Source organism: Prunus dulcis, chromosome 4 (genome assembly GCF_902201215.1).
Source record: "Prunus dulcis chromosome 4, ALMONDv2, whole genome shotgun sequence".
Lineage (NCBI taxonomy): Eukaryota > Viridiplantae > Streptophyta > Magnoliopsida > Rosales > Rosaceae > Prunus > Prunus dulcis.
In genome coordinates, this window is record NC_047653.1 from 5,419,683 (window position 1) to 5,433,795 (window position 14,113).

The window sequence follows — 14,113 nt, forward strand, 5'->3', positions numbered from 1 at the left end:
TTTCTTTGATTTTACTATTGGTCTCTGTCTTCTTCAATGCTCTCTTGCGCTGCCTTTCTTCTTCTCTATTACTCGGGTATTATCTTCTTTTCTTTATAATTCTTTTATGTTACTAGGGTATTCTCTTCTCTTCTTTTCAATTGTGTTTTCTCTCTCCCTATCATGGGTTGTCTCCGGAATCTTGAGTTTCCTTTCCTTTTCATGGATTCTCTCTTGCATCTTGTTCTCTCTCCCTCTCTTGACTACTTTCTCTGTCTCACTTGGTTTCCTCCTTTATTTCTTATTATTGTTTTTTGGGTCAATCATCCTTCTATATTTTAATCTATATGGGCCTCTATCCTCTTGTGATAATATTTTCTTTATTACTTCTCTGTTCCCCCGTAGTTTTATTCCTCATACCTTATTGTTTCTATGGTGCCTTGAAACTCAAACTTACTCATGCTCTCGTTTTCTTTTCTCTATGTCCCAGGTTGGTTTCACCTCCAATCCTCTACTATTGTGCTGCATCCTCTCTTAACCTCTTTATTCCCTTCAAATATTCCTTCTTTTCTCTCTGCACGCATATCTTTCTGCTTTCCATGTGATGAATTTTTTATTTTATTTTTGGTTTCCATTCCTCATCTTTATTATTTTTATAAAGGCTTATTATCACAAAACGTCCCTGACGTTTACGAAACTATCACATTGCATCCTTAAAGTTTTTTTGCATCACTCATGGTCCCTAACGTTAATATAGGTGCTCTTAAATAGTCCCTCCATCAAAAAAACTGTTAAATTCAAGGATATAATCGTCAAATCAATCCAAAATTATATAAAAAAATATTTTTTATTTCCTTCCCTTCTCTCTTTCTTTTCTTCTTCTTCTTTCTCTCCTCCCGTTCTTTTCTTCTATTCTTCTCTCTCTCTGTTTCTCTTTTTTTCTTCTTTTTCTCTATTTCCTCCTCTTTTCTTCTTCTTTTCCTTTGCTTGGCTGTTTCTTTTTCTTCCTCTATTCTTCTTTTTTCCTCATTTCTTCTTCTCTCCAAAAGCAACCAGATTCATCTTCTTATAACAACGCGTTGATTCGTAGAGAATTTGACAGTGAGACTACTCTCCCTTGAGATGAGTTGGATTTCTATGTTTTTAGCACAAGCTTTGTTCCTGTTGAGATTTTGTAAACGGGTATCATGGGAGAGAGCCTCCACTTTTCCAATAGCAGCCTCGAAACTGAAAAGCAACCCAAAAATCCAGTCTTCTGCCTCTCGTTGAAAATAGTAGTAGACCCAATTTCCAGCACCACTAGTCAAAACTGAAATTCGATTGAGTTGCATGCAGCTCGTCAAACTCCTATGATCAGATTCAGATGAGTGAGTTGGTAGTTGGTAGTTTCTATGCTAAGTTGACAGCAAACAAACCCAGCAGCCCAGCTTCACTTCATCAAACCCAGCATTCCTTCTGAGAGGATGAATCTAGTTGCTTTTGGAGAGAAGATGAAATGAGGAACAAAGAAGGAAAGAGGAAGAAAAAGAAACAGCCATGTGAAGGAAAAGAAGAAGAAAAGAGGAAGAAAGAGAGAAAAGGAGAAAAAAAAGAAAAAAAAAAGAGAAACAGGGAGAGAGAAGAAGAGAAGAAAAGAACGGGCAGAGAGAAAGAAGAAGAAGAAAAGAAAGAGAGAAGGGAAGAAATAAAAAATATTTTTTTAAATATAATTTTGGATTGATTTGACTATTATATCCCTGGATTTAACAGTTTTTTTAACGGAGGGACTATTTAAGAGCACCTATATTAACGTTAGGGACCATGAGTGATACAAAAAAACTTTAAGGATGCAATGTAATAGTTTCGCAAACGTTAGGGACGTTTTGTGATAATAAGCCTTTTATAAATAAAAAAATGCACTTGTCTGAATTATTTTTCTTTCTCATTCCTTTTTACAACATTGTCTATTTCTCTTTATCCTACCTAGAGGGTGATTCCTAGGTAGCATTATGTTTCTCAGGTGCCTAGAGTTGTTTCCTAGGTACATTTGATTTGTATGTCAGCCCGTCATTTTATTCCTTCCTTCCATGAGCCCATGCTCTCCTTCACTTGCTGCCTTTCAATGGGCGTTATGTTTACTTTGTTTATCTCATGCCGCTGTCGCAACTCTGGAGATTGGAGTTCTTCTTTTTTGTTTCCCTTACTAGACTACTACAGACGACTGCTACTACCATCTCCATCACCATACAGTTTCTTCATTCAAATCTTGCTATGCTATGCGCGCTCGATTTGCAGGGGAGTATTATGGAGTTACAATAGTATTTCAGTTACAATAGTTAACCCTACTAATGATAGGAAATGGTCAGTTGTCAGTTACGTTGTTATTAGGCCATAACTCCATATCTATGTTTGTGATAATGACTTGTTGTAACTGTAGATTATTTTCTACAGACTTTATATATATTGTATAATGATCATATGAATAATATAATGGAAAATCAGTTTCTTCACATCTCCTAACACACATGCAGCGCCAATATGACTAGTAGTGTTATTCCGACTACCATCTGAGTTAATCTTACAGACTTCAGGACTGGGACTGTTCAACGACAACTGAGTCTTTGATTAGAGGTTCCTGTAATTGGTTTGTTGGCAGAATACCACTCTTCAGCATACTGGAAGATAATTTGCCTTGGTTCGACATGCATAGTGTTTGAATCCTCTACGTCTAATATTGCTTGTATTAAAATAAAATAAAAGGAGTCGTGTTTCAATATATTGGGCCCGATTGAATCATCCGAACACATAATAGGGGCCCAATTTAAAGAACAACACGGTATGGGCCTTAACTCATACACTTATTGGGCCTAAACCTGCCCCGGTAGTAACCTCCAAGTCCAACAGTTATTCGTTGATTTTCATTCCCGGGTTTTCAATCGATATCACGAGCGACAATCACTTTCTTCTTCAGAGCATAATCGGTTTGTCTCTTCTCCAGCTATTAGGGTCCTCCTGCTCTGAGGAGAACAGAGTCCGTGGCTGTCTGTCTGCTTTCACGGTAGCCATTTCCTCTTTGAGCTGCTCTCCTACTTAAACTTGAAGTTCGTTGTTCGTTCGCTGTATGCTTTCTCTTTTATGTATTTCTGTAATTGTTTCGCTTCATAGCTCAACATGGCCTAGGAAAGTTTGAAATCATGTTACTTGGGTTCGTTGGATAAATTGAAAATGGTGGGAATGATTATGACAAATGCTCAACTGGGCGTCTCCAATTTTCAAAGAAATGATATTTTCGTTGCGAATTGTAGCTCAAAGCCAGGTCCTTTATCTGGGTTTTCGCTTTTTCGGAGACCCATCTTCTGTGTTGGCTTATATGAGAAGAATGTGAAGAAGAATCGGGGTTTTGGTATTAAAATTCCGAATCGAAGAACAGTTATTAGTGCTGTGTCGAAGGAAGGGTCTGATAACAGGTCGGTTGGTGGTGAAATTCTAGAGAAAGAGTTTGAATTTAAGCCATCATTTGATCAGTACTTGAAGGTTATGGGGACTGTTAGACTTAGAAGTGATAGAGATAAGCAGGACAGCTCAAAAGAGCAGAATCCAAAGCATAATTTGAGGAGTAGAGGTGTTTCCAGGAGTCTGGTGTCTGAGGGTAATGAAGAGCATGTAAAATTGGGGGAGTCTGAAGGGCATTCTAATCAAGAGAAGGCGTCAAAAGCTGCAAAGCAAAATGAGGCACTTGGAAATAGAAACGGAATTATGGGAAAAAGCAAAAGGCAAGGAGTTCAAGGATTTAAGGATGAATATGATAGCAGACAGAGCAACAAGGATGAAAAGGAAAAGAAGAAGATAAGGGGAGAGGCAAGAGATGGAAGGTCAAAATATTCGGGTAGGCTAGAACCAGAGTTGAACTTCAGAGGTAAAAGTACAATGGCACGAAATGTGAAAGATGACCTAAGAGTTTACAAGTCAACAGATAAATCCTTCGACAGAGGGAAAGTTGGTGTTAAAATTCAAGGTGGACTTGAGAGGAACCACATCAATGCTGAGAATGCCACTGGTAGAGGTTTTTCTCGTAGAAGTGAGAAGTTAACTAAGAGTGGTAGGGATTTCCCCAAAAAAAATTATGACAATAGCATGGAGATGGAAAGAGCTGCATTTAAGAATTTTGATGAATTCGGTGATATAATGGACAAGCCACGAGTTTCACAAATGGAAATGGAGGAGAGGATCCAGAAGCTAGCAAAATGGTATGTACTCTATGTCTTTTTCCTTTTCTTATATCGGAAGTATTAATTTCTTGATCGATGGCATTAGCTTTACCTTGTTGATGACAATTTACTGCTACTCTTTTTCTTTTTTCAAACAAAGATGACATTCACTTCAATTGACCTAATGGTTTAGATGTTTTTATTATGTTCTTCTGTTCGGCTATATTAATATTACCAGTTTCTTTGGTATAGAGCAGCTTGCAAGTGAAGCTCACTTTGGCATTATTTAGCCATATGTATTATGTTACACAAGTTGTCTGTAGTTTCTTTCTTCATCAGTCCACTCAGTAAAAGTAACTAAAGACTGTCGCCAGTCCGGAGTTTATGCAACATGGAAGTCATGGATTCTACACTTTACTTCTGTACTTAATTCCTACATAAATTGTTTAAGGGGAAAATATACCCATTAACGAATCTGGGTTGCAGAATGGTCATTATCAGTTGATACAGCATTCTTTCCTGTTATAACTACTTAGGGAGGTCATGCTTTGGCATCTTCATAAGCAATTTTGCTTGTCATGTCCTGGATTTTTCTCTATTTTCCTTTGTCTAATTTACCAAACTTAATATCTCATGTCAAGTGTTTTGTAGTTAGGGTTTCTCATTATCTCATTAATGTTTATTTTAACAGGCTGAATGGTGCAGACATTGACATGCCTGAGTGGATGTTTTCAAAGATGATGCGAAGTGCACAAATCAGATTCACAGATCATTCAATATTGAGAGTTATCCAGCTATTGGGAAAACTAGGAAACTGGAGACGGGTGTTACAAGTCATTGAGTGGCTTCAAATGCGTGAGCGTTTCAAATCCCACAAGCTCAGGTATTCTTGCCTACGAAAAGATTAGAGCATTAAATATAAAGATTGGCATGCACTCCTGCTTAATAAAGTAAGGAATTTTCATGAGCTTTAGACTCCCTTTCAACATTTCAACATTTAGATTCATTCTTCTGTGTCAATTTTTGCGGGCTTGAATTTTAGTGCTGCAACCCAGTTTCTACAGAAGGGAGAAAAAAAAAAAAAAAAAAGTCACAATTAGAGGATGGAACTTTAAGGACTAAATTCTAGGTATCACCAATACTATTTCTGAATCCTGTACAGATCATCTGTCATTTATGGTGACTTCTTTTTCACTTAGTGCATGTCTTGGTAACATCTCCTAGGGATATGGAATACTTCTTGAAGAATAATTCCATTGCATTATAATCTATGCTGCTTGGGATTGTACTTCTTGTAATGCAAGGTAGAAATCAAGTGGTGTGTGTATTTCTTGTTAGTTGTCATTAATCATTGCATTTGAGAGAAATTTGAAGCGTTTTCCCTTTTAAAATTCAGATACATATACACAACTGCCCTTGATGTACTTGGAAAGGCAAGGAGACCTGTGGAGGCACTTAATGTATTTCATGCGATGCTGGTAATTCACAAAAATTGATTATTATCTACAGTATGCTTTTTGCTCATGAAAGACATTTATAGTAAAAGGGAGAAAGAGCACTTTCACCAACCAATATTATATTTACTTATTCTTTTCTCTCCAGCAAGAAATGTCCTCATATCCTGACTTGGTAGCTTATCATTCTATTGCCGTAACTCTTGGACAAGCGGGACATATGAGGGAACTTTTTGATGTGATTGATACTATGAGATCTCCTCCCAAGAAGAAGTTCAAAACAGGGGCACTTGGGAAGTGGGACCCTCGGTTGGAACCAGATATTGTTGTCTTCCATGCGGTAAGTAGTACTTGGTGATAATATATGTTCGGAAGATTATGATTTATAACTACTTCGTTGCTTTGTGATTTCAGAACCCAAGTGACTATTAGTTGGCTGACACATTCAAATCTTAAGTCTCTCTTCGAAGCCTTTTCTAGATTTGTGATCAGAATGATTGAATAGTTGTCATTTGTAGAATACTAAAATAATTTTTTTTGATGTGTCGGACATGTCAGGTTGTGACACTTGTGTCAACCAGTGTGCTGCACAGCCTACAATCAGTTGGACCCCTAAAATAGTTACCGTTAAAGTTCTTAAACAGTACATAATTGTAGAGTTTTTGTGCACATTAGTTTAGAAACGCATACATGGTTTTTCCCATTCATTGCATCTTCACCCTTCGTATGACACCTATTAAGCTAAAAAGGATGTCTTTTAACTTCATCCTTTTTAATTTCATATTGCTAATAGAAGAGGTTCCTCTGATTGATTTAAATTCTTTGAAGAGCTTGGTAGTTGTTGTAAAAATTAGTGCAGTTCTGTATACATTAATCTCCCTATAATATTTTGTATGTATGTGCAGGTATTAAATGCTTGTGTCCAGCGCAAACAATGGGAAGGAGCATTTTGGGTTTTGCAGCAGTTACAGCAACAAGGCCTACAGCCTGCAACTACAACATATGGACTTGTCATGGAGGTATGAGTTACCTCTAGTTTCTTTCTTGTACCGGCTGCTAGATTACCCTGAATATCTATTTCGCGTTATGCACACCGGACAATGTTTTCACTGAATCAGGTGATGTTAGCATGTGGCAAGTACAACTTGGTTCACGAATTTTTCAAGAAAGTGCAGAAATCTTCTATACCAAATGCTTTAACTTACAGAGGTATTCTATGGGATTTTTCAGGACTACTGTCTCACTTTGCATTTTGTTATAGAGGGATAAATATTGATGGTTCCTTATGAATACAGTTATTGTGAACACTCTTTGGAGAGAAGGTAAAGTAGATGAAGCTGTATTGGTTGTTCAGAACATGGAAAGACGAGGAATAGTAGGTTCTGCAGCTCTTTATTATGACTTTGCTCGATGTCTTTGTAGTGCTGGACGGTGCCAAGAAGCACTGATGCAGGTAATTTGAAATGTGTCTGTTTCATTATATCAGTGAAAATTGGGTTATTGTTTTGCCTTCTTTCTTTTTTTCTTTTTTTCTTTTTTTTTTTTGCATTGGCACTTCAGCATGCATTATACTGATATGATGTTCCAAGAATTGATTTGCAACATGCTGCAATGCTGATTTTTGTCAATCATAAAAGAATTCGGGTCCAATAAATAAGTCATATAGTGATTTTACCTTTTCATGTTAATTTATCAATTAGCGAGGGAATGGCCAGGAAGTCATCACCCTTCCCCCAACTACTGCAATATTATTCTTTTTTTTTAATTCTAAAATTATACAGATCTGATGTAAAGGAGAAGATGCATGTTTTCCAGCATGTTGTATAAAGCCAATGCTATGATGTGCTGATAATTATTTGCCCTGTATTCTTAATATTTTGTGTATTTGTGTAAGTATGCTTACATTAATTGGATGTGGCTCAACTATGACCCACCTGGTAGTATACATAATATGTTCTCATAATTGATCCATAGTTAACAGTTGGATCACTTATTGTGTCTCTTTCTTGTAACAGATTGAGAAGATATGTAAGGTTGCAAATAAGCCTCTAGTAGTGACTTACACTGGTTTAATTCAAGCTTGTTTGGACGCTGGAAGCATTGAAAATGGGGCATATGTTTTCAAACAAATGGAGAACTTTTGCTCCCCAAATCTTGTTACTTGCAACACAATGCTGAAAGGTTATTTGGACCATGGGATGTTTGAAGAAGCAAAAGAGCTGTTCCTGAAGATGTTAGATAATGGGAATAATATCAGCAGCAAATCTGACTGTAAGGTTCGGGTGATACCAGATAGCTACACGTTCAACACTTTGTTAGATGCCTGCATCACAGAAAAGAGGTGGGACGATTTCGAATTTGTTTACAAAATGATGCTACACCATGGGTATCACTTCAATGCTAAACGCCATCTTCGGATGATATTGGATGCTTGCGAAGCTGGAAAGGTATCATTTATTTTCTTAATATTTTCTCTTTCACCTCCTGGGATATGGCTAGCACTTGTTTCGAAATGTGTAGGAAGTGAATGTTTACATTAATATTATCATATATAAAACTTCTTGGGTGATGCATGGTTGTAGTTTTTGGGTTAACTTTTCTCTTTACCCCAATAACCCAGAATAAGGGATTTACAATTATAATTTATTCACAAATGGGATCCATTCATGATTTTCAGGGTGAGCTACTGGACATAACTTGGATGCACTTGATGGAGGCAGGCCGGAGTCCACCTCCTCCTCTTGTCAAGGAAAGGTTTTGCACAAAGCTAGAGAAAGATGACTATGCTGCTGCTCTCACCTGTATTACGGATCCAAATCTCGGTGAGCTGCAGACATTCTTCTCAAAGAATGCATGGTTGAAGTTGTTCAAGGAAAATGCAGAAAGGTTTCAGAAAGACACTTTTGTACGGTTAGTTCATGAGGGTAGCATTCTTATCAACAGAACTGATAGGTCGAACCCTGTTTTTCAAAATCTTATGGCAGCTTGTGGGGAACTTGATAGAACCTGTTTAGTGGGAGTTGATTTTAAACCAAGTGAAACTGTATGTACAACTCATACTGAACCAGCTATGAATTCTTTGATGAATAGTATTCATATTTAAATTAATCTTCTTTTTCGTTCTGATAAAAACGTTTCCTATCTTGTGAAGCAATCCCAAGTTGCCGACCTATCACAATAATAATATCCAGAATGTCCATTGCATGAAATCAAAATATAGGAATGGGAGATTTGAATGGAGGTATATGAAAAGAAGAATTTGAATTTGTCAACAAAGCTAAATTTGCAAACAATTTAGCATTATAATGTCATCTAAATCTATACATTTGGGCAAAGAACTCACTACACTTTAAAGCAAATGCTCCCTCAAGAAAGGTCCTAGGTTCGAGTCCTAGCATCCATGTAGTGGATGTAATACATTTGGTCATTTGGAATTACTTACCCACTCTCAATAGAAATACATTTGGTCATTTGGAATTACTTACCCACATGAACCATTGAGACCACAGGTCTACAATCAATCTAATATGACCATAACTTCAAATAAATTTCATGTTCCTATATGAACCTTGCCTGTTAACATATACCATGGAACTAAACTGGCAACCTCACAACACACTCGTTGAGTTGGACCTAAACTGATACTATCTAGCTCAAAAGTATTCATCTCACCAACTCTAAGATGAGAATTTGAGTAACGTTTTAAATTGTAATTATATAAAGCCTTGAAATTATTGAACATTTGGGCATAAAGGATCAACCAAACAAAATTTCTGCCAAATGAACCCACTAGTGTCTGATAAAAACTAGTACATAAAGTAAACAGTACCAAAATAGCAAATTCAGAAAAAGGAAAAATGGTAATGTTGAGCACTCTTAAAAGATTTGGCGGTCCAAAAACAGAACATATAAATATAAAATTGGTCTTAAGCCTTGTCAGCCTTGGAGGCAGTGGCAGCAGCTTGTCCTCTAAGTCTTCCTGTTCTCCTTGCAGCAATGAGACCAACCTTCTGGCCAGGAGGAGCATCACGTCTGACTGTACTTGCATGTCCAATATGCTGGTGGTTACCTCCTCCGTGAGGATGCTCAACTGGGTTCATAGCCACACCACGAACCTTTGGCCAGCAGTTCCTCTTCACTCTGAATTTGTGGTATGCATTACCAGCCTTGAGCATTGGCTTTTCAGTCCTACCACCGCCGGCAACCTGCCCAATCATTGCCCTGCAGCCACTTGGCACAATCTTCTTCGCACCAGAAGGAAGCTTGATCCTGTTAAGAACATGTAAACAGACATAATCAGTTAGTCCCTAACCAAATAAATAAAAAACAACGCAGCAAGCAAATTACAAATACCATCTTTGGACAAACACAATCAACATAAAACCTTACAATCATCAATGTATACCATTTCAAGCAAAAGACGTTGTGAAAGAACGAATGATCACATTGGACAATCTTCTTATTTCTTATTGACAAGTACTTTCTCCCCCTCTAATTTTCCTTATTTCAACAATCTTCTGAACAATAAGATAAACCAATCATAATCTCTATCAGAAAAAGCACATTGATTCATTGATTCATCTAAAATGAATCGTTGAGACCCAATCCATCTAAAATTCATAATCCGATCTTACTACTACATTGATTCATATCCACACCACTATGACTAGCCACCACAAGCATAACTCAAAATGCCACCCAAATCAATAAAACCCAAGAAACAAAACACCAACTACTGTCCCTTAATCTCAAACTGAGTCTGAATATACCCAAGTGGGATTTTCAATAAAAATGTCATCTTTCATGCTTCATTATTGAAAAACAAGCTATATTTCATCAAAGAAAATATAATTACACTTCCGCAATACCAAAGAAATTAATCAAACGAAAACAAAACGATTGGATAGAGAGATACCTGGAGGTATCGTTATCAGGGTTGTGGCTGATAACAACAGCGTAGTCACCAGAAGCCCTAGCAAGGGTTCCACGGTCACCAACATGGTGCTCGACGTTGCAGACGACAGCTCCTTCTGGGATCGATCTGAGAGGCAACACATTTCCGACGACCAGATTGGCCTTCTTCCCACAGTAGATGAACTGGCCAGTGTAGATACCCTCAGCGGCGACGAAGAGCTCGTTCTGCTTCTTGTATCGGAAAGGATGGCGGAAGCTGACTCGGGCGAGCGGGGCACCACGACCCGGGTCGTGGATAATCTCAGTGACGACGCCCTTGAGGTAGCCGTTGCGCTCGCCGAAGTCGAGGCTCCGGAACCGGGCAGGACCCTTGCGGTGGTGAGTGTGGGACTTGAAGACGGACCCGGCACCCTTACGCTGAGCTCTGATGACTCTTCCCATAGCTTCCCGCTGAGATGTCTCTGTGCTCTGCGAGCGGCCACGAAATGAAGTTCCGCAAACCCTAGAACTGCAAATTTATAGCATTTGAGATCAGCCTCCAAAACTATCTAAAACCCTAAAAGTTAAATGACATACAATTGGCCCAAAATGTTAGTGTTTGGATCGATAACAAATTGGGCCTAATTTTGAAATTTTGGAACCCTAATGCTTAAGAGGTAAAATGGGAATATTTAAATTAGCCCAAAGAGCAACTTTGTGTTTACTTTAAGGCCCAGCAATTTTGTGTACACATGAACAAACATGAGCACAATTTTATGATATGGATAAACAAACATATCATTCAAAAATAAAATATATTTTCCGCTATTGTTTCTTTTGAATGTCAGTTTTTACTTACCCTTTGTTGGGGAAAATAATTTTTTGTCGTCATCAATAATTTTCCTGCGATGGTGGTGACAACTCCATCATTAAAGGATGCCACTCTTTCTCAAAATCTTTTGTTCTTTTCAAGATGTGACTCACGAGGAGCGGCAATATTGGAGAAAGGGGAAAATTTTGAATACATTTGTTAGAAATTATTTATGTTATTTGTTAGTTGTTCCTTCTTTATATGGGTTAGTTATTTTGTACGTGTTATTTAAGCTGTGTTTCAGTCAATGAGAATTTACTTCAGTTCAACAAAAAGATTATCAACAACATTGGTTTCATGTGGCATTCACATAATATATAGTAAGTGTGAAATAACTGTTTTATGAAATCGGCATATTGTATATTGTTTCACTTGTTATTCACATAATATGAGAACTGTGAGATAACTATTTTATAAAATAAGCATCTTATAACGTGTCCTTCTCATAATATAGTAAGTGTGAGATAACCGTTTTAATGAAACGGATGTAAGCAAGTTTTTCTCCGAGAGATGAGGCTTGTTGAAAACTTGAGATCAATGTGAATGTGGGATCTAATCTTTAGCCTCAGTCACCTCCCAAGCTAACCATGAAAATGAAAATGAGAGGGATAAAGAATGATATGGAAAAGGCCCCAACCCAACGACAGAGGGATCTTTTAACTTTGTAATTTGTATTCATAGCCGACCTGAGCCGAAGAAGAAAGAGCCTAACTTGACTCAACTTTTGAGTGCCAGATGGCCTTCCTCTGTGGAAAAAGGTAGGGAGGCATCATCCATGCAGACAAAGTCTATGGGTCCAAAGAAAACTCAATAATGCATACCAAATTTATGTTGACTATTGTACTAGCTAGTTGCCGAATTTATATAATTAATTTCTGTCTGCATTATATTCATTATTAGATGGATATATACATTGACTTAAATCTCCTTAATTCTGACGCTTTATGAATTTAAATATTTAATCCATATAATTAAAAAAATATAATTAATCTCTAATGGACTTAAATATATATTATATAATCTACTACAATAATAGCATAAATTATATTATATGTATATTAATATTCACTCACAAAGTTGACATCAAAAGAAAAACAAAAAACCTCACAAGCTTTTTCATAAACTTATAATTATACATTATTTTGGAAAACTAACAGATAAACTTACTTTTTAAAGTATCAATGGGCACCGACTCATTTAATTAATGCCTGTAATAGCAAAAAAAAAAAAACTCGTATGAAACGGAGATGATATTATTTTGTCATGCACAATCAATAATAAAATATTACATAAAAACGTTATCACACGTAATATATCGTGATTGGTCAAAAATAATAAAATAGTGTTATCTTTCTTTCACACAAGTGACTCTCCTATAATAGGAAAGATACCGAAGATAAATATCTGTAAAACATTGGTGGCCCTCGCTGTCAGATCTTCTTTATATGGTTGTTTGTTTCGAATTCAACACCATGCCACGCTTTGAACTTCCAACTTCAGTCTTAGAATTAAACCTAATAAAAGTACAATTTTCCATTTCATGCATTTTTTTTAGTTTGTTCTAATTTCGAAATCGGTACATTTTATTTGTCAATAAAGAAACAACATCCACAAGCAAAGCAACAACTAGGGGATAATTCTTTGCCATGTATACAGGTAAACACTTTATATCCTCATCAATCACGCCAAAATTTGTTCAAGTGCACTAAACTAAGTCCAACCCTAGGGTCACTCATCATTGCATTAGGGGCTGCCTAACCAACTTGACATATTCCAATTAGGGTAATGTATGTTGCATACAAAATATATATCTATATATAATTTTTTATTTTTTATTTTTAAACCAGTAGAGTGTTAATTGAATTAACCCAAACCTTCGATGTACGATTTCAAATAGTCATGTGTTCGTATTATTGAAATACAAGACATGAGCACTACCCGGATGATTTCATTTCACGAATCCCATAACTGAAGACCTTAAAATATAATGTTACTCAATTGGCCTGCATGGTAGGTATATCATGGTCCGTGTACACCATGGAATGGAAGCAAAATGCACGGCTGTTATTAATTCATGCAACAGCAGCCGCCCTGGTTAGGTTTTCCCCAGTACGAACCATACATTTATTTTTATGTCATTTCAACCGTAAAGTCGTCCTCATGAATTTGATTGAAAGTTAGATGAATCTCTCTCCACTCCACCCCCTTTCTCATTATTTTAGACTTCTATTTGAGCATCCCATTCAGGGATGACTTGCTGCGTGTCTTTTCTTTTTGACCTGTCATGCACGATAGTAATTTCGACTGACTCTCAACTCTGGTTTAATTCCTTTGGTTGTAGACGTGGAAAAGTGGTAAATCTTTGCTCATTGGTCTTTAGCTTTTTAATCTGCCCTTTTGCTTATATTACACACTTTAACTAATTAAAGTTTGTTTTATTATTCTGATTAAAGAAAAAACAAACTTATAACATCTTTAATGACATAACACTTATCTTATGCTTAAAAAATTCATAATTAGAGATGGAGATTCGAAATAGTTCTCTCTTGTTCAAAGTCATACGTACTCGACAATTCTATTTCAATAAAAGCACAATTCAACCCGAGAATTATACCATAAGATCTACTAATTAATTGAATGGACTCACCACTAATTAAGCCGGACTCACGGCCTCACACATTAGATATAAACTACTTCCTTACTATTTGATGGGTGTTCAAGTTTCCAAA

General features: G+C 36.8%; 2 protein-coding genes across 2 annotated transcripts; one reads left to right on the top strand and one right to left on the bottom strand.

The window, feature by feature from the left end:
• Nucleotides 1-2,901: 2,901 nt before the first annotated feature.
• Nucleotides 2,902-8,733, top strand: LOC117625120 (pentatricopeptide repeat-containing protein At1g30610, chloroplastic-like). The gene is made up of 9 exons (XM_034356717.1): nucleotides 2,902-4,205; nucleotides 4,858-5,049; nucleotides 5,563-5,644; nucleotides 5,769-5,960; nucleotides 6,526-6,639; nucleotides 6,739-6,829; nucleotides 6,916-7,073; nucleotides 7,636-8,067; nucleotides 8,298-8,733. The coding sequence occupies exons 1-9, from the start codon at nucleotides 3,184-3,186 to the stop codon at nucleotides 8,721-8,723; spliced, it is 2,709 nt and encodes a 902-aa protein (XP_034212608.1). The 5' UTR covers nucleotides 2,902-3,183; the 3' UTR covers nucleotides 8,724-8,733.
• Nucleotides 8,734-9,315: 582 nt separating this feature from the next.
• LOC117625124 (60S ribosomal protein L8-3-like) lies at nucleotides 9,316-11,079 on the bottom strand. The gene is made up of 2 exons (XM_034356721.1): nucleotides 10,536-11,079; nucleotides 9,316-9,889 (listed from the first exon to the last, which is right to left on the bottom strand). The coding sequence occupies exons 1-2, from the start codon at nucleotides 10,973-10,975 to the stop codon at nucleotides 9,547-9,549; spliced, it is 783 nt and encodes a 260-aa protein (XP_034212612.1). The 5' UTR covers nucleotides 10,976-11,079; the 3' UTR covers nucleotides 9,316-9,546.
• Nucleotides 11,080-14,113: the final 3,034 nt, after the last annotated feature.